General features: G+C 35.1%; 1 protein-coding gene across 3 annotated transcripts in view; it reads left to right on the top strand.

Moving 5' to 3' along the window:
* LOC150092917 (peritrophin-1-like) overlaps window positions 1–19,526 on the top strand; it is a 37,349-nt gene extending 17,823 nt beyond the window's left edge. For all 3 annotated transcript variants that reach the window (XM_090414174.1, XM_090414176.1, XM_090414175.1), the window contains exons 5-6: window positions 12,598–12,819; window positions 19,171–19,526. In XM_090414174.1, the coding sequence (XP_090270300.1) occupies window positions 12,598–12,819; window positions 19,171–19,175 (227 nt within the window). In that variant the 3' untranslated portion in view covers window positions 19,176–19,526. The remainder of the gene's footprint in view (window positions 1–12,597; window positions 12,820–19,170) is intronic.
* The last annotated feature ends 491 nt before the right edge of the window (window positions 19,527–20,017 follow it).

Here is a 20,017-nt window from a genome sequence, read left to right on the forward strand (position 1 = left end):
ATTGCAACCATTGAATTCAAGCAAATTCAATACCCATAGGGGAGAGTTGCCCAAATCGTACTGCTTAAGATATTTTTGACATATTTATTGCCCAATATGCTTTTAAATGATATGATGAATCATGTTTGCTTCTACAAATTGATTCCTTATGCATCTCATGTCTGTATTTTTAGCACGTTTTTCCTGTTTTGCAAGTGTTTTAAACGTTTTTCTATGACCCTGCAATCGGTACTATTTAGGAAACCCAGTGCCGAAATCGTACTGGTCTGTTTCCAAAATCGTACCTAATAACTGTGAATAAGGAAATGACAGTAATATGAAACTTATTCTAGAAAGTCAATTTATTTATAAACAAAATTGAAAAATTACAAAATGTTTAGGGATTTTTATAATTCACATTTGGGGCAGTAATATATTTTGTCCTCTTTCAGTACACCACCACAACTTTCATGAACCCATACACTACACACTAGAAACACTACAGTGGTACGATTTAGGAAACTATGCATTTCGTTTAAAAAACTAACATAACCTTAACAAGAGTTAAATGGTTTTTATAAAACAAATATTGAAAATAATATAACAAGTCTAGTATCAAAAAAAATCTAGTCACGTGCCGTGAAATGTTATTATTCGATCAATATCATCTATATAAATAAAGTAAAAATTTACATTGAAGAACTTCCCTGATTTTTTTCGACCTTGTTAACTCATGAAAATCACAATGTAACCTCTCAACTTTTTTCCTACAATACAGACTAGTCATTTAGTTTCTGTGCCAGCCGCTAGATACCGCTTATATTAATTGGTTTATGAAAAATACCTGAAGTACAATTTAGGCAACTCTCCCCTGTTGTTTTTTAACAGTATGATATCTCGTTATTATGTTACTATTGTCTAACAGTCTTTAATTCTTCTTTGAAATTCTGAGTTGTGATATTGCCAAATTATTGTACTACATTTTGATGTAACTTAAGAATCTTATTCTTTGATATCACCAGAAATAGCTTTACAAAGATTGTTGTTGAATACGTTATCAAACTGAATGGTTATTAACATGGTAGTCATATTTCATTTGCAATATTTATTTTAAAAAAAAATAATAATTTACTTCACCAAGTTTTAAATCTAAAATCACTGAAGCAATTGAATAAGAAAACAGTCATCGTGATTTTAGATCTTTTTTTTTTTTTTTTTTTTTTTTACTGACGATTAAAAAAAAAGAAAGAAAGAAAAAGTGCTGAGCATTGAGAATAGAGCAGGTAATCGGCAAAGTAGATTTATCTTCTTACCAGTAGGTAAGAAGATCCACTGCATTCCTTGTAACTCCTCCGTAATGCGGTCGAGAAGAAGTCGCTAAGTTTGTTTTTCAGTTGGAATCACCTGTGTTCGAATCCGGATCACTAAGATTTTTTTTTTTTTTATCAGCTGAAGGTTAGTTAGCGAGTCCGCGGATTATGGAAGGGTTTTCCCACTCGGAAGAAATGCTGATTTTTCATTTGGAAAACAGGCATTCCGGAGGAGGGATCACACACGCAATGAAATATAATATTATGCATACTTCGTTGGCCTCATAGTCACAGTTGCTTCAGCGGTAACTACAACCAATCAACCAATTAGTCAGCATTCCTTACAAAATTATTATTATTATTATTATTATTATTATTATTATTATGTGACACCTTCAGGGAGTCCAAAGACTCATCGAGGGAGAGTGTTTGTTATTTCAACTGTATCATGTGTGTGCTAAGCTGTTGTAGTTTGCGGCCTCTTAATCTCTTGACCTATCTCCATTCTGAAATCTAACTGAATACAGGAAGGTCCCGCCTCACGACGTTTCCCTTTACGTCGATTTGCTCATACGACGACACTTCTCAATTATGACTAATGTCCATTTATACGACGCTGAGTTCCCTTATACGACGGTTTCAGCGATATGACACACACGTGTAAATCAACCGATGCGCAGTTTTTGTGAACTGTTTGTTCTCTTTTGTGCTCGCTACATCTCTGTGATGTGTTTCGCCTGTGAATTATAAACTGTACGTAACTATTATTTTATTTTATTATTGCTAATAATGGCAGATAAAAATCTAAGGAAGGGTGCTGTTGCTTCAGTGAAAAGAAGACGACTCATAAACATGTTACATTAAATGCTAAGATTACAATTATTAAATTTAGTGACGATGGTATATCGAATACCGATATAGGCCGCAAGCTCAACTTGCCTCGCATTACTGTTTGATAAGTTCCTAAGAACAAATACAAAGTTCTTTGTGAAAAGAAAAGTGCTACCACAGTTAATACTCCAGTATCAGCAAAAGTGGCAATCTTATTGTCGAAATGAAAAAACTGTGATGGCGTGGATATATGACCAAACTATATTCTCTCGAGTCTATATATATATATATAAGGTCGAAACCGGTCTGGATAGTGGCCCTTCCCATTATGCATTGCATTATACACGCCTGAAAGGGGATGTGCTTTGCATTATGGGATACGTACTAAGGCAAGTGATATGAAGTCATCAGCCTCTATATACAAGTAGCTCAGACGTGAATATATTTCAGGCGCAAAACTTTGTTTTGCTTACTTAGGAAAATTATTAAAACCAAGTATATAAAATTTCTTGGTATGTTTAACGTATATTACACCAAGGCAAAAAACTTTTTACATGTATATATATCGTTAGTTTTTGTTTTTTGTAAATTTATTTAAATCCATTAGTTTCACACTATATCTGACAGAACAAAACAAAACAAAACAAAAACGTCTCCAAAAGAAATGAAAAGTCACCAAATCTAGCTACAGTCAGTAACTTATAAGCGTTTATTTTTTATTTTATTTTTTAATTTAAATATACTTTAAGTCGAAATAATTAACTACCGTACACACACACAGACAAAAGATGGTTCCCACAAACATGATAAAAAAAAAAAGTGTTATTTTTATCAACCTTGAAGAAAGTAGTTGGGGATGGGTTCTTTTTAGACACTGCACTTCCGGTGGTAAGGTCCAAAACACCGTACGCCCAAAAGATCTTAGTACCAACGGAACCGATCTTGTGTCGTCGTGTCCAACTTCTTTCTTTCTTTTTTTTCGCTGCAGGATGGGATGGGGGATTACAAGAGAAAAGTGATCGAGAGATGACATCCATATTGAAAAGTGGCGAGAGGGAAAAAATGTTGAAGTAAACCAGTGATAAAATGCGCAAAAAATATAGACAAAAAAAATCAACATTATTGGATCCATTGAAACGTTTTTATTTAAAAAAAAATGCCGTCGTGTAACTGCTTACCAACTTCCTATACAAAAAATATACATATAATATATGTAATATTTATGACTATATATTTGTGCATTTTTTAATAAAACCCGAGAGTTCCCAAGTTGATACACATCAATTCGCAATAAGCTTATTGTCTGTCACCATATTTCTTATTTAAATTTGTTGACTTTCAAACGATAAAAAAGTTTATTACACGCAAAAGTATATTAGTAAGTGCAAGACCTGCGCTCCCCTTGAGTGGCTTGAAAAAGTTCCGTGTTTAGTCTCCAGAGCTGGTCATTGGTTGTCTGGTAATTACCATCCAATTATATTATTATATTTTTTAAATGATAAGTATTATACGTTTTAATTTTGTTTCAATGAAATGCAAAACACTTTTTTGTCGTTACGTAATTTATGTCTATATTCGGTTCATCAGTTCAGTTTATTATAATAATAATTTTAAAACTTGCAGCATTCAGATCGCCAAGGTGACAGTTCTCTTGGTGGTTCTAAATCATTTTTGTTTACCATAAATGGTGTTTGGCAGTTTTGGCTATTTACTTGAATGAGTTTTTCTTTTGGTCGTTATTTCTGCCTTATGCCAAATCGGTGCAGGCCTATCTTAAGGTCTGTCCTTTTGGGGACTCAATTTTTTTTTTTTTCTTTGGAAAGGTATTCCCCTATAAATAATGTCTAAATTCTTGCCATGAGTTCGTTGATGGAATGTGAATGGCGACTTTGATGAGAACGGACGTGTTATTTTAGACTGAGCCTGATTACATTGAATACAAGGTTTCTCAGTAATCTCATATTGCACTGGTGCTAACACAGTGTGATTCCTACTGTCTCCCCCTCTGCACGAAATGTGCAAGAGGTCAAATGGCCGGCAGGCCCCACCCGCAACAAGGACCAGTAGTGGAATTAAGGTTTTATAGGGAGGTAGGTTTCTAAACTGTGGCCAAGTGAGATATTGATACTCCTTTTCCCCAATTAGTAGGTTCTAACAAGACTTTGCTAGTAGACCAACTCAGTCTACAGGACACTTGCTGGCAGGTCCCCCTTCCCTGCGGGATTATTTATACTGCTATTAACCAATTTCTGCTGGCAGGAAATCGTTATTTGACATGGAAAACATCAAAGAACAGATCCAGATCCTTAATAATGAGCAGTCCCTAGAGGTACTCAAACTCATAATAGGCAAGTTAGAATCTGACTGCCCAGGATTTATAAAACAATATATTCACTCTAATGATCAGGATGGAGAGGAGGAGGAGAATGAGATCTCACAAGATGAACTCATTACTGCTCTGTCACCAAAATCCCCCTGTCAAAACATCTCTCAGGGGGGGAGCACGCTAACAAAAGAAGAAGAACTATAGAAGACCAGATGGATGAATACATACCAACATTAGATGTCCCGAGGAACACCGAAAAGGTTCCACCAGTAATACTAAGGAACAAGGACAAATGGACCACTGTCACATCAGCCCTTAGGGAACATAAAATCTCATACTCCTGGGCTAAAACTCAAGATGAAGGAGTCAAAATCCAGCCAGCCTCACTCACTGACTACAGACAGCTGACAAGATTAATGGACAACAAAAGCCTTCCATATCACACTTTTGCTTTACCTAGTGAGAAGAATCTCAAGGGTAGTGCTTCGCGGAGTGACCGAGGGTGTCACCTGTGAAGAAATCACTGCTGATCTTATGAGTCGGAGCCTAACACCAGTGAAAGTGAGCAGGATGCTCAGGGCAGATAAGCGGCCAATGCCACTGGTACTCGTAGAAATTGATAAGACACAGAAAGAGATTTATGAACTGACAACGATATGTGGCCTCAGAATTTCTACTGAACCATTAAGGAAGAAGTCGACAGCTGGGCAGTGCCATAGGTGCCAAAGGTTTGGCCATGCCCAAAAACTTTGCAAGGCAAATTACAGGTATTTAAAATGTAGCGAGGGCCACCAGACCGTCATGTGTACAAAACCAAGATCCACTCCAGTTAAATGCGCCAATTGTGGAGGACCTCACCCTGCTAACTACAAGGGATGCATTACACACCCAAATAACCGAGGGTCAGGAAAAACTACCCTTCCAACACATTTCAGCGATGCTCAAGACAGCCGTGCAAGTCATACAACTCCAGAAAGGAAACAATTGCCTAAAACTTATGCAGAGGCAGCACGAACAAAGGCTACTCCATCTCATGATCATATAAGCTCAAATCTAACATCAGTAGCAACTGCCTCACTAGCTACCATGTTTCAAGAATTCAGTTTGACGAATCCTTCGCCGTCCTCCCCAAAAAGATTCCTACAAGGTATCCACTAAATTCTGACAGCCCTCAATAATGAATAAAAGAAAATTCCATCCCAACTCTCTCATGATCACTGCATGGAATGCCAACGGACTCAATAACAAAGTTCTGGAGCTGCAAGAGTTCTCTCACAGACACCATCCTGACATAATACTGGTAAATGAAACACATCTCAGCCAGCTAATAATCCCAAATTACGGAACTATATTATGTGCAAAACAAATAGACTCACCAGCAGTGGAGGAGGAACAGCTATATACATTAAAAACTATCTAAGCCACAATGTTCTGACCAATCCCCAAACCAAGAACCTAGAGATAACAGGCATTGAAGTTCATACCAACAATGCTGGCAATATCAAAATATATGCTGCATATAATTCACCCAGCATTCCATTGCTGGTATCTGACTTGGACTCCATTCTCGGCTTCACAGACTCCATCATCATGGCTGGTAACTTTAACATACAGCCTGGCATAGCTCCACAATCAACAACAAAGGTCGAACTGTAAACCATTACTCAACGCAACATTCTATTGTTGTAACTGGACCCACAGAGCCCACCCATCACAGCTCGACTGGAAGTTCAGATGTACTTGACATAGTCGTCCTCAAAAACATCAGATACCAATATCAGCTGGAAACAATAAATGAACTTTCGTCCGATTACAACCCTATTCTGCTTCAACTTGGTACACAAGAACAATTCTCCCCTCCCCACTCTTTCATATCTTGGGACATACTCTCCAGAATCATACCTGATCACATTGGCCCAGTCCCTACTATTCACACTAAAGAGGAGATAGAATTGGCTGCAAACAACCTTACCAGTCAAATCAAAAATGCAATAAAGTCAATTACCCAAACTACAGTCTTTCACCCAAGTGATCGGATCCCCGAGGAAATCATGGATTTAATTGGACTGAAAAACAAAACCAGAAAGAGGTATCATAACACAAGATCCCCTCAAGATAAAACAAATTTGAATAAATTAAACAGACAAGTCTGTAAAGCCTTCCAAAAACATCGAAACCAAGAATGGGAATCTAAGTTAACGAAATTAAATCCAGACGACAACTCCATTTGGAAGTTTCTGAGAACCTTCTGCACTAAAAGACAACTTTTACCCCCCAATTCAGACCACGAAAGGAATAGCTCATACTGACAAGGAAAAGGCAGAGGCTCTGGCCGACAGCTTGGAAACTCAATGCAACCCCTCATATGAAAATTTGAACATCAATCTCATCTACAAGATTCACTGCTGAATCTTGTAGATGAGATTGAAACTGTATCGAGTTAGGCAGGCCATAACAAACAAAAAGATGACCTAGAACCTCTCACACCCACTTCTCCAACAGAAGTTATAAATATTATAACCCACCTGAACAACAATAAAGCTCCAGGTTCAGATGGAATTACAAACAAAATAAACTACTCCCCAGAAAAGCCATTGTACATCTAGTCAACATAATTAATGCCATCATTAGACTCAAGTATTTCCTTTTAACATGGAAAATAGCAGATGTCACACCAATCAAAAAGATTGGAAAAAACGCCCAATTCCCTGAAAGCAACAGACCTATCAGTCTTCTGTCTAACCTTGGAAAGATCTCAGAAAAAGTAGTCCTTACTAGGCTTCAATCACAAACGGACCAACTACGTATATTTAGAAAAAAACCACTCCACCGTTCAGCAGATCCACAGGCTGATCGAATACATCTCCGAAGGCTTCACCGGAACCTTCATACAGCTGCAGTATTTTTAGATGCTGCAAAGGCTTTTGATAAGGTGTGGCATCGGGGTCTTCTCTACAAGCTCATCGCATTCAATATGCCTACTAATCTATTTAAAATAATTCACTCTTACCTCAGAGACAGATACATGCAAGTCAAAATAAATGCAACTGTATCAACCAGACGCAAGTTTCTGACGGGAGTGCCGCAGGGCTCACTCTTGGCCCCCTTGCTGTTTTCTATCTATATTGCTGATATCCCTCAAAACCCAAGCTTAACAATCACTGCTTTATATGCTGATGATACTGCATTATTAGCAAGATCTCTCAGCCCCAAACTAGCTGTCAAAAGACTCCAAAACAGTATTCACGCATTAGAGAAATGGTTGATGGACTGGAGAGTCCAACCCAATCCACAGATGAGTTCGGCCATACTGTTCACTAGAAAAAAGCCTCAAATCAAGGAAGATATACATTTACTAGGTGTTAAAATCCCATGGCAGAATACAGTCAAATATCTCTGAGTAATCTCGATAAAAAACTACAATTCGCCAATCATATAGAACACATAAGTTCAAAGACATTCAAAGTAATAGCTTAGCTCTACCTCATGATCAACAGAAAAAAGTAAATTCGATACTCAGAACAAACTGCTCATATACAAGATGGTAATACGCCCAGTCATTACTTACGCATCTCCTGCATGGAGTCATGCTTCGAAAACAAATATTCAAAAGCTGCAGAGAATACAGAACAAATGTCTGAGAATGCGTTTGGATGCCCCGTGGTTTATCAGAAACTCTCAAATTCACAGAGAAGTCAACATTCCCTACATCACATCTCTCCTTCACGACCTAGCTGAAAAGTTCTTCATCAAGACAATTAATCATCCGAACCCACTGATCAAGCAAACTTCAGACTATAATACAAATACAAGAGACCCAAATCAATTCTATGCTCAGCTGAACACAGTTAATCTCACTCGCCCCGAAAGGGCGAGTTTAAAGCTCAATAATTCTCCACCCAAAGTACTTTCCTTTTCAGATGGAGGGGAATATGAAAAGCATTTATGCTTCACCCGTCAAAACAGTATCATTCTGCGTTCTGCGTTCTGGCTATTTACTTCTAGATTATGTAGGAGTAAATGTCAAGGATCCCAAATAGGAAACAATTCTGGGGAACCTACTAATATAAAGTAGGCACTGACTGTCAGTGAGATTTCAAACTCTCATAAAAGTGAATGAGTCTATAATATACTCTATAGCAATCTCATTAACGGGTGACGTCATGAATATTGTTTACATTACACTTTCACTGACGATTGTGAGCTGCGTAAAACAGATATGCAGTTTCTATGCAAATTTTATGCTGTGTTAAGTGGAAAATTCCGTTAAGATATGATATGCCATATGCTTTATCACATATTTCAGTCCAATCAGATAACATCGATCTACTTAGAGTAGTAGCCCTCAGCCTATAATTCATTTACAAACATTTTCATTTTTTTTTTTTTTTTATCACGGACTGACATATTTTTTATAAACGTATTTTATCTACACTGAAAAAAGAAATCCTTTTTAAACAAAATAAGGTTAGAAATGTAATTTTTGAAAATGAATCATATGGATATTTTCATTTACAAAATGCCCTAGTTTTCAGCGCTAATGTAGTCATACCTACACCAATAAACATGGTGGGTCTAAACTTCAAGCTAGATACGATGATGATCAGCAAATAAATATCTAAATTCTCGCCCCAGCTTAGGCCTTGGCTGTTGCGAAACTAACTTACAGCATCATGAAATATCCGTCATCCATCTTGAAATGCTCACAGTATTCCTGCATTTTTGCTAGTTCGTTAACTGCGAACAAATCTTGCTAGTTTTATATATACAGGATTATTCCGTCTGTTTTTTAATTCCTTAAAAGCTCCGTGGGAACCCATAATTGTTCTTTATTTGAGAGACTCAACTATCAAGCACAAAAAACCCTATCAAATCAAATTCACATCCTAATTTTACAATGCAAAGTACTGAAGTTAGTGCGACTCGGATAGCGCTCTGACATCGTAATAATTTGGTTAAGTTTGTTTACTGTTACTGATGGTATATGGTATTGTCTTATAAGAATTATACCAACATTTATTAATACTTAAAGACCCCTTCTTTATTTCTAATATAGAAGATTAAGTTTTCGTTTATATTTATATATATATATATATATATATATATATATATATATATATATATTTCTCCTTTTGTCAGTAATATAAGTTTTCGTTTATATATATATATATATATTTCTTCTTTTGTCAGTAATATAAGTTTTCGTTTATATATATATATATATTTCTTCTTTTGTCAGTAATATTTCTTCTTTTGTCAGTAATATTTCTTCTTTTGTCAGTAATATTCTACCTTAGGTACAACATCATCATTTCTATTCCATCATTATTATTGAAATTTGCATTTCATCTTAGGCTTGTCAAATGCTTTCGTTACAGATAATGCACAACTCTTTGGGGCGCGGGGGGGGATGCAGTACAATTTACGCAACTTGTATCACTCTCCTACCTGATATGATCTATAAAATTTCTTCCTTGTCGGTTTTAGTTTCAGAAACGTATTACTCAACTCTCGTGTTCGTTTAATGCGACCGCATCCTGTGTTATTCTGCAAAACTTTTATAATGGCTGCGTTACGTAATGCGTATACTTCTAATGTCATCTAGATTCATAGCTATGCATTATTGTCATTTTAAACCTACTCTATAAAAAAGACATGGAAGTAGATCTTAATATCTGCTTAAGTCACCCAACTTATTCATTACTTCTGAATTAGGCGTGGGTGCGAGTGCACTCCTACACATAAGTTGGTCAATGAAACGTAACTTCCCTGTTTAAATTTCATCATCAATAAAAGAAGAATACCGCTCACTTTTATTCTTACATGAATTATTAGGATCTAAACCGTATCTGCTGCAATGGTTCCCCGAGTCATTTTTAGAGTGCTGATTTTATTTTATTTTATTGTTTCGTGAAATGCAGCTACCCCTGTGCAGTATCTACCTTTATTAAAAAAAATGCAAATTAAATAAACACATAATAAATAAATAAATAAATAAATAAATAAAAATAAACACGATAAATATCAAGCATTTATATTCATAATAACTACAGAGTATTTTCGGTCTCGATCAACTTGGCTATTCTGGTTATATCACTACTGCGTATGTATTGCAAGATTATGTTATGTTCATTCATCAAACATGCGATATTTAATCATACATTAAACATTAAAGGAATACGTTTGACAAGAACATTCACTAGGAGCAGAGTTCTCGGTTATAATTTTCAAAGCTAGAACAGAGTATTTCCTTTGACTATTAATTAAAGTTGTTCTGGCAGTTAAGATGCCTTAATCGAGTTGGCCTTGTAGGCAGGAAGGAACCAAACTCATTACACTTTCTAAAACTTGATATGTGTGTTTAACGAGAACTGTTTTTCTTATAGTATCTGAAGATAAAATGAAATATGATTATTACATTTTATATTGGCTATCGTACATTCCATTAATATAACTACACGAATGATCCTGTGGCAGTGCGAATCCATGGAAGAGGATATATATATATATATATATATATATATATATATATATATATATATATATATATATATATATATATATATATATATATATATATATATATATATATATATATATATAAGAACATGCGTAATATAAAGGCCCACTGTAGTAACCAAAATTAATGTAGCAAATCACATTTTGCAAAAACTCGATGTTGTTTTGTTTTTACTCTTCTTCCTATTCTTATTATTTATTGACTTCTTCTTGGAATGGTTTCACATAATGGAAATTATGGAAATGTTTTCCGAACAACGATACAGTACTAGAAATCACTTCATCGAACTGTTGATGAATTACTGGGACATGTCCTTAAAAAAATGGGGAAGGGGTCCTGGCACCCCCCCCCCCACACACACACACGCACGCACTTCCCTTCTTTATTATATGGAACATGCATAGGTCAAAAATGCATAGTGGAGGTCTGAAGTGGCTTGAAAAAGTTCCATGTTTGGTTCTCTAAGAACAGATTTTCGGATTATATAACCCTTAGTCCAATGACGCTACTAATGTACTGCATTTTGCAACCTTTCGTACTTGGGATTTACATTAAAAAAAAATACTTTAAAAAAATAGAGTTCAACAGTTGTATACAACCTTCGAGTCTTATTTGAGTTAGATGGAGTTTAGTTGGAGTAGCATTACTCCATCTAAAGAACTGTAAAATCACCAACCACTCTTGAGCCATTCTTACTCTAAAATTATTTCAAATCTTAGTTTGGAGTTTGATTCACTTTGCAAAATTAATTAAATTTGCTATCCTTAAACATTTTCGATTCAAATGTTAGCTTGAGCTGTTTTGGCTGTCCAGCTGGACAACGTCCAGGGACTCCTATCGAAACGAGTCACTTTTTTATTTATTTATTTTTTCAAGTATTAGTTAAGCCAAGAGGCCTGCTCTGAAGACCTCACATGTTCATTTTTTCAAACTACTTCAGGCTTCCAGTAAACAGCGTGACAATGGTCTCACGCAAGAAAACATCAAACGCACCTGAAGATTTTCGCAAATACCACTCCCACAGTGAAATTGAAACCCACAGCCGTTAGTCATATAGCTGAGCTTGCCTAATACTGATACTCGTTACAAATTTGAAACCATAATGATTTGGTTGTGGGATTCCCTGATTCGAATAGTATCGTCTACTCCTCAACAAATGTACCCTCCGTCCTTACAGGAGGTATATATATTCAATTCTTCTGCAAGCTATCATCTTCTCTTTCACGTTAGGCTTAACAGTTAAGTAATTTGATTTCACAGAAATCTAAAGCTCCAAAGTGTCGTTAATTCTATATGCACAGTTTTCTGTCTGTCAGTTTCGCACATTCTCTGGCCAGTTTTTCAACAACTAACTCTCTCTCTCTCTCTTGTCGTAGACAGAATTCGAACCCAGATCTTTCTAACCGAAATTATCTTAGTTACGGACTAACATACGAAGACTCTCACGTTTTCTATTCCGTCTATAAAGACTTACCTGTTCGACAGCTGCCACTGACTTGCTTTCTTCCTTCTTTCTGTCTGAAGATTTTAAAAGAATATTATCGTTTGTCTGAACGGTATTTATTCGTTTTGACAATCATTTATTTATTGTTTAATAAGCAATATCTTTTTTTCTTTTTTTTTCTTTTTAGATCCTTCCAGAACCACTCCCGCAAAACCTGAAGGAAAAATTCACCATGAGTGTCCACCAGTAAACGAACCACTGGTTACGCTTCTTCCTCATGAAACAGATTGCGGTAAATTTTTGATGTGCGATCACGGATTAGCTTATGAACACAACTGTCCGAATGGCTTACATTTCAACCCCACGTCAAGAGTATGCGATAATCCGGAAGAAGCTGGGTGTGAAGATAGTAAGTACAGTATTTCGTTTTATTTTCCTATAAAATTAAAAAAAAAGTATATAATATTATTTTCTAAGAAAAAACAAAATTTTATTGTAAAATATCTTTCTTTTCATCATAACACCCATCCCTTCCCTTTACTTCAAAAAATAAACGAATAAATAAATAAACAAATAAAATTAATAATCCTGGCTATGTTACATGCGATTTTAATCCATTGACCGTTGGCTGATATTTTATTTAATTAGGCACAACATATATATATATATTTTTAAAAATTCTGATTTTTTTTTCCCTTTCTTTCTTTATTTTATTTATTTAGAATGAACCATCAGGTAAATGAAGACATTTACCTGATGGTTCATTCAAAATAGTTTCCTTGCAATATTTCATAACGAGTTTCTCATTTGTGTCATTATTGTAAAGTCGTATTCTGAACTCCGTTTTTTTTTTTCCATAAATCTATGATACATTAGTGCCGTGAGCAGGCTAAGAATTTATCATTATTTTTAAGTTTGATTTATTTACTATTATTTTTATTATATTTTATTTTCACATAGTCCGGAAACTCCGTTAAATGAAACATGGAACTTTTTCAAATCATTCCAAACTGTGAAGCTAGTTTTTTACTCCTGTTAACTGTGTTCTTCTATATGTTTGATAATTGTGACGTTTTCATATATGTGATGTACTTACCCAGGGTGAGTAGATCACGTTCACAAAACCAGTAATTCTCGCAGTTCAAGAAAATATGATATTCGCTTGACATATAATAGGTATTCAAAAAACGTCTTTTCCTACTATAACATTAGTGATCAACTATAGTTTACTAAGCACACACCACAGGATATAAGAAAAATATGAACCCCGCACTGGATGCTGATAATGAATTGCTATAGTAAATCATGACTTGTTCACGGATTCCATTGTTATTTACACAAAATCATTAGTAGTAGTAATAATAATAATAATAATAATAATAATAATAATAATAATAATAATAATAATAGTCATATAGTCCTGACTTCGACGTCCTTGCAGTTAACATATTATTGTACAAAATATAATTTTATCTTTTATCCCATCGTTAGATGGCGAAAAAAAATAGCCAAACGTTTAGTAAATATCAACATTTTGCATTGCACATACTCGTCTGGCACTAAACATCTCAAACGATTGCGCTAAGTTGTTAGTTATCTAATCGGAGTCTGCTTTGCACAATCAAGCTGCTCACCCATAATCTTCTTCCACTAGATATATTGCGAAATAATTTCCAGATCGTTAGCTTATAAAGATAAAAACTCACTGAATGAACCTAAGGTTCTTGAAAAAATTAACTAGAGGTGAGAACCACCTTTGTCCATGGAAAAGTAAGAAATAACAGGGGGCTGCATAGTTATTCCTTGAGATATTTAAGGAATAGACCTGTTTTGATTCATGTAGTGAAATAATACTTCTTTCTTTGACTTAAAAGGAGGCTAGATTAAGTTGGCAAGAGAAATAAAGGAATATTTCACATTCAATACCTCTTCTCTTTACCCTTGGAAAGAGGAAATCGAACACGACAATAAAATATGCACATATCGATTTCTGGTTATCTAAGAAACTAGGTTTTACATTTTCGCCTCAGACATTACTTTGCATATGAACAATTATTAATTCTATACAAATTACAAATTACAACTTTCCAAACACATTTGGAAAGTTGCTCGTAACAATTCTCTAAAATTTCTTGACTTATTATAGAAGATAGAAAAGCAATTAGGTGGATTAATGACCATCCTTCATCATTCTTAAGCGTAGCTGTTCGGTTTGTCCTGTATAAATTTTTCTGCATGATGGTTGTTCACTAGAATTAGCATCCATAATTCCTCCAATCTTCTAAATCTGTTAAGAGAGGTCCAGTGGATAGTTACTACCCATTTACAGTTTCACAGTTTTCAGAGAACAAATTTCAGTTCTTCCTTGTTCTTGTTCCGCTCCGCCAGCGGAACTAGACTTTACTTTTGGTAAATACTGTTAGGTATCAATTGAGGAAAGATCATTTCATCTACTCTGTTCTGTAGAACAGCCACAGCCTTCCTTACCAATTTTTCTCCAAAAGGCTGCCTCCACTTATTCAAAAAGCGTCCCACAGTTTAAGTCTTTGTTAAACCCTGTCTAGCACTAATGTGCTAAAGATTCAGCAACATCTCGAGTGTCTTTAAAAGAAACTATCAAAGTTTGTAATATACTTTAAAAAAGCGGGTGAGCGCACACGTACAAAGACAAGCGTATTTTTTTTTTTTAATTATAACACAAAATTCCGCTGAAAACCGTAATTTCTTGAGAGCAAACACGAGAGTCCCTCATCAATCACTGTCTTTCCCTTTATTGCTTTCTTCTGGAATGATCCTATTCTTTTCCAAATATTATAATCTAGTAGTTTTCAAAGCTAACATTAAGAACTCTCTTCTTTTTTCTGCTCATTCAAGATATTAGCATATTATGATCTTTCCAAACATGAAATGCTTGAAATAAAATACAGTAACAAATCTAAAATAATTATTAGGCATTTATGCAACCTCTGGAAATAGCAGTTACTTCCATCAGGATAGAAACCGAATGAAAGGCCGTTATAGGTTCGATTCTAGTCGCTAACTAGAGGACCTTTGTATAGGCCTTCTTCAAACGACTCCCAAGTTAGTCGATATTTGTCACCGGAAAATAGAGTTTCTCTCCCAGAAACACAGGTTTTAAACACTGCAGCTCTAAAAAATCGACCATAGATCTTACACTATATCAAACATAATGTAACTGTTAGGATGTAGGGCCTTAATCTCCCTGAAATGTTTTGATTCATTGATAGCTTCGAGCTCACTATCAGTGTTGGCTGAAGGGCAGAGATCGATCTCTAAAAAATGTTTGTTGAGGCCAAATTAACTCCATCTACTCCTATTAAAAATGAAAGAATTACTGGCTTTAATTCTTAATGATTATTAAAGCTATTTTAAAGATTTCTAAGTGAGAAAAGAACTCATTTTTTTAACTTAGACTTAATCACCAATTCAAAACACTCTGAAAACTAGAGCATCCTCTCTTAAAAAATTCGAAAACTTTATAGCTGTTATTCAATGATCCCACAGAATTGGGATCTACATTCTCATGACTTTCGAATGCGATATCAAAAATACCCAGTTCCGTATACAAAATTTTTGAAGTGTAGACCTGTGAAGATGATGTTTGCATCTGAAGGGCTACACCACCCAAAGAAAGATCGTTTGATTCTGGTCATTGAATATAGGAACTTTTTCTAAGCCTTTCTTTGACCATTTCCTGAATTTGCCGATTTCCGGCACAGGAAAGTAAAGCGTTTTCTCCCGAAAACATGTTTTTATTTTGTACAACAACTCAGAAAATTAACTATAGAACTCACCATACTTTCAGACAATAATATAGAGTGTTAAAGTTTGGTCCATGAGTTGGCGGCAGTTGTTTGCCCTACTCTCTTCCTTGGATGCCAATTAAAATGACTGATAGTCTTGGATCAGCTACCTCTGATTAGAGAAGGGTTCGATTGACCACCCTCAATCTCCACAAGTTAGACAAGGCTAAAACAGCCTCGCGTGATCCCTATGGGAAATAAATCACTTTAGTGAATTTATTCTTTATATGAAATAATCTGAGCTCACAAATGATTGGATCCAAAAACAAAAATAAGAATGAAAAAATCATATAGAAATAAAGCAGGATAAGAAATGCACAAATAATGTAAATAATTTTATACTAAGGGTGATATGAACTAAGACACAAAATTCTGAAAGGATTATACAGAATTTTAGTAAATTGAATTTTTCAATTTATGGAGGATGGAGAAAGGACACGATTGCATCCTTAGAAGTTGAGAATGATTGCTGTGAAGAAGGGGATGAGGGCTAGATTTTTCTCTCATAGAGTGGTGCATGTTTGGAATTGATTGCCATTGGATGTTGTGAGTGCAAGCAGTGAATGAATTCAAGAACAGGTATGACTGCTGTCGCAAATAGTATGGCCTCCCTCGATACGTTTCTGACTCCCTGGAGGTCTCTCTTAATAATAATCATAATGGGAAAGAGAAGCAGAGGAAGACCAAGGAGAAGGTGACGGGATGGTAATGAAACCATCGTCACTATGAGTGAGCAACAAGGCTTAATAATGGCAGAAAAAGAAGAAATAATCTCAGACTGAGCACATTTTTATTAAATTCTTCAGCGCCAGTTTAGTTTTATGCTATTCTTCATTTTCGGTATAATGCCAACAGAAGGATATAAGCAAAACAATGGAAAACTATATCATAGCAAGTGATTTCCCATAATGGAGCTGTATACAAAAGGATGGAACTACGGTAATTATTATTATTATTATTCCTGACCTCCAAGGAGTCCGAAGACTCATCGTGGGAGGACACCTACAACTGTCTCAACTGCTACAACTAGTAGTTGAGACAGTAGACTACCGGCCACCTCCACCACCACCACCATAACTAGTATGCTATGTCTGTAAATTGCGTGTGTTCTGAAGAGCGGTTTGTCTGTATGGGGGATGAAAAACCCGAGTTTCCAGGAGGAAAAACCCTGCTACTTCCTATGAGATCGGTTAACTCACCTTCGATTGAAAATCGTCCAGATAAAGATTCCTCCCGTCGCGACGAGAATCGAACTGAGGCCCATTCCAATCGAAGGGCGCAATGTACCGTCGTTCTTCCAATTACGCTACGGATGCGCTTTAATTATCCGGTCATATTCAAAATTAAATGTATTCGATGCATCTCAACGTGGATTCGCTTGTGTGTCAATAAATCATTGGATCCAAAAACGGAAAAACGAATGAAAAAAAAAAAAAAATATATATATATATGTATATACCACCATCATCACCATCAAATTCCTGCTATGTACCCTCAAGGGGTGTACAGGATATGATAGTACTACATGAAAAAACATTACATCATTACTAACTTCCTATCTACAATTTTCCTCCAAATCAGTCTGTTACTTGTCAAGACTCCAACATTATCAGATCTTATATTTCTATCGTCTAGGGGGATTTGTACCTTATCAATCCGCCTATATCTTGGTCTTCCTCTGGGTCATTTTCCTGCCAACCTGGCAGAGAACACTTGTTTTGCTAATCTTTCCTCGTCCATTCTGTTTAAGTGACCATATCACCTGAGATTAGCTCTGCTAACGCATTCCTGGATGCTAACCATGTCATGTTCTTTCCTAATATCCTCGTTTTTAATATGATATTGCCATTGATGCCATCTGTTCACGCCTATAATCTTTCTCAGGACTCTCATATCTGCGGTCTCTAGTCTTTGGTCAAGTGTTTTACTTCTGACCCAGCTCTCAGATTCATAAGTTAAAACTGGTTTGAACACTGCCTTGTATACAGCTAATTTAATGTTCTGACTAATTTCTCTCTTATTCCATATGAATTTATTCATTTGACTTCGCACCATATCACCTTTGCTGATTCTGTTGTCTATTTCTGTATTTAATTTACCACCTTCACTAAAAATCGTGCCTAAGTAGCTGAAATGTTTTACTTGTTCCACAGGTTCTCCATTCACAACACAGTTGACATTTCAATGATTCTGGCTATTTTCATTGTCTTTGTCTTTTTATTGCTGACCTTCATACTATATCTATTACAACAGTTATTCAATTTAGTCAGAGAATCTTGCAGACTTGTAGCGGATTTATTTAGAAGTATAACATCATCCGCATAAAACAAAGAGCTGACATTAACATCTCCAATTTTGATATCATGTTTAATACCACTTTCCTTCATAATGTGATCCATATAGATAATGAATAACAGAAGGGATAATGTACATCCTTGTCTCACACCAGATTTAACATTAAACTTCCTGTACTTCCTTCAATTCTAACTGCTGACTTACAACTCAAATAAAGACTAAATATTGCCTTGATATAATGTCCCATTGACACCGTATAACTGTAGCGTATTGAATAGCTTCTCTCTTGGCAACTTGTCATATGCCTTTTTCAAATCGAAAAAACTTAAATACAGATCTTTGTTATATTCCCATGCTTTCTCGATTATTTGTCGTAAAGTGAAGATCTGATCCCGACAGTCTCTATTTGGTCTGAATCCAGCTTGTTCTTCACCAAGCTTTTCTTCCACAATTCTTCTCAACTGTTTCTCAAGTATACTTGCATAGATCTTGCCAGGAACAATTAGACAGAGAGAGAGAGAGAGAGAGAGAGAGAGAGAGAGAGAGAGAGAGAGAGAGAGAGAGAGAGAGAATAAATTATATATATAAAGAGAAATATTATTAATTATGTATACATATAATGCCTTTTTTTATTTTATCAGTTTAGCTGTTTTCCAGAACATACGAGAAAGAATTCAGGTATCTGATGATTGTTGCTAGTGTAGCTTCCGCTGATGGCTTGTGATATATGAAATTATCTTGTCCAGGCATTGGACACTATCTAATATATAGGATCAATGGAATTTCATATGCATAATTAATTGTAAAAGTAATAAAATGTATGAAAAGAATTACTTATAGATTAAAATTCGAATTGCTTTATGATGCTGTATTGTAAGTCTTGAGAATAATACTTTTTCTTCTTGCTTAGTTCTTGTAAGAACGATTACTTCAAAATATCGAAATAATCATGCTGTATATATATTGTTTTAATTAAAGTCAATGTTGTATGTGAAAATTGTATTTTATTTATTTTACACGTGCAGGGACTTCCCCCGACTTATCTATATAATTTTCACCATTGAAAATTATCTTTTAAAATTTCAATACATTGGTATTTTTTACGTCTTATTGTCATTAATACATTTATGCAATGAATAAAATACAGATTATAAATTGAAATAAAAAGCTTTATTATAAGAAATGTTATTTTGGGTTAATGCATACAATAAAAAATTGAGCACAAAGTAAACAAAAATAGCCGAAATAAACGGAACTGCTGCGTCATTCAACTCGAAAGTTGCATCTGCGAAGACAACACACTACTCCTCACAACTATAAACACGTTTGTCACTTTTATTCAAAGTGCTGTCCTGTAAACAATCCATGCCATTACTTATATGTGTATATATTTTTAATTACACATAAAAAAAATCTGAAAATTAACATATATCAGATACAAGTAATATGTCATTTCAAGATGGCATGTAATAATATAAAAAATTCTCT

This window comes from Typopeltis vanoorti, chromosome 24 (genome assembly GCF_054136105.1).
Source record: "Typopeltis vanoorti isolate ZY-2024b chromosome 24, IOZ_Tvanoo_1.0, whole genome shotgun sequence".
NCBI lineage: Eukaryota > Metazoa > Arthropoda > Arachnida > Uropygi > Thelyphonidae > Typopeltis > Typopeltis vanoorti.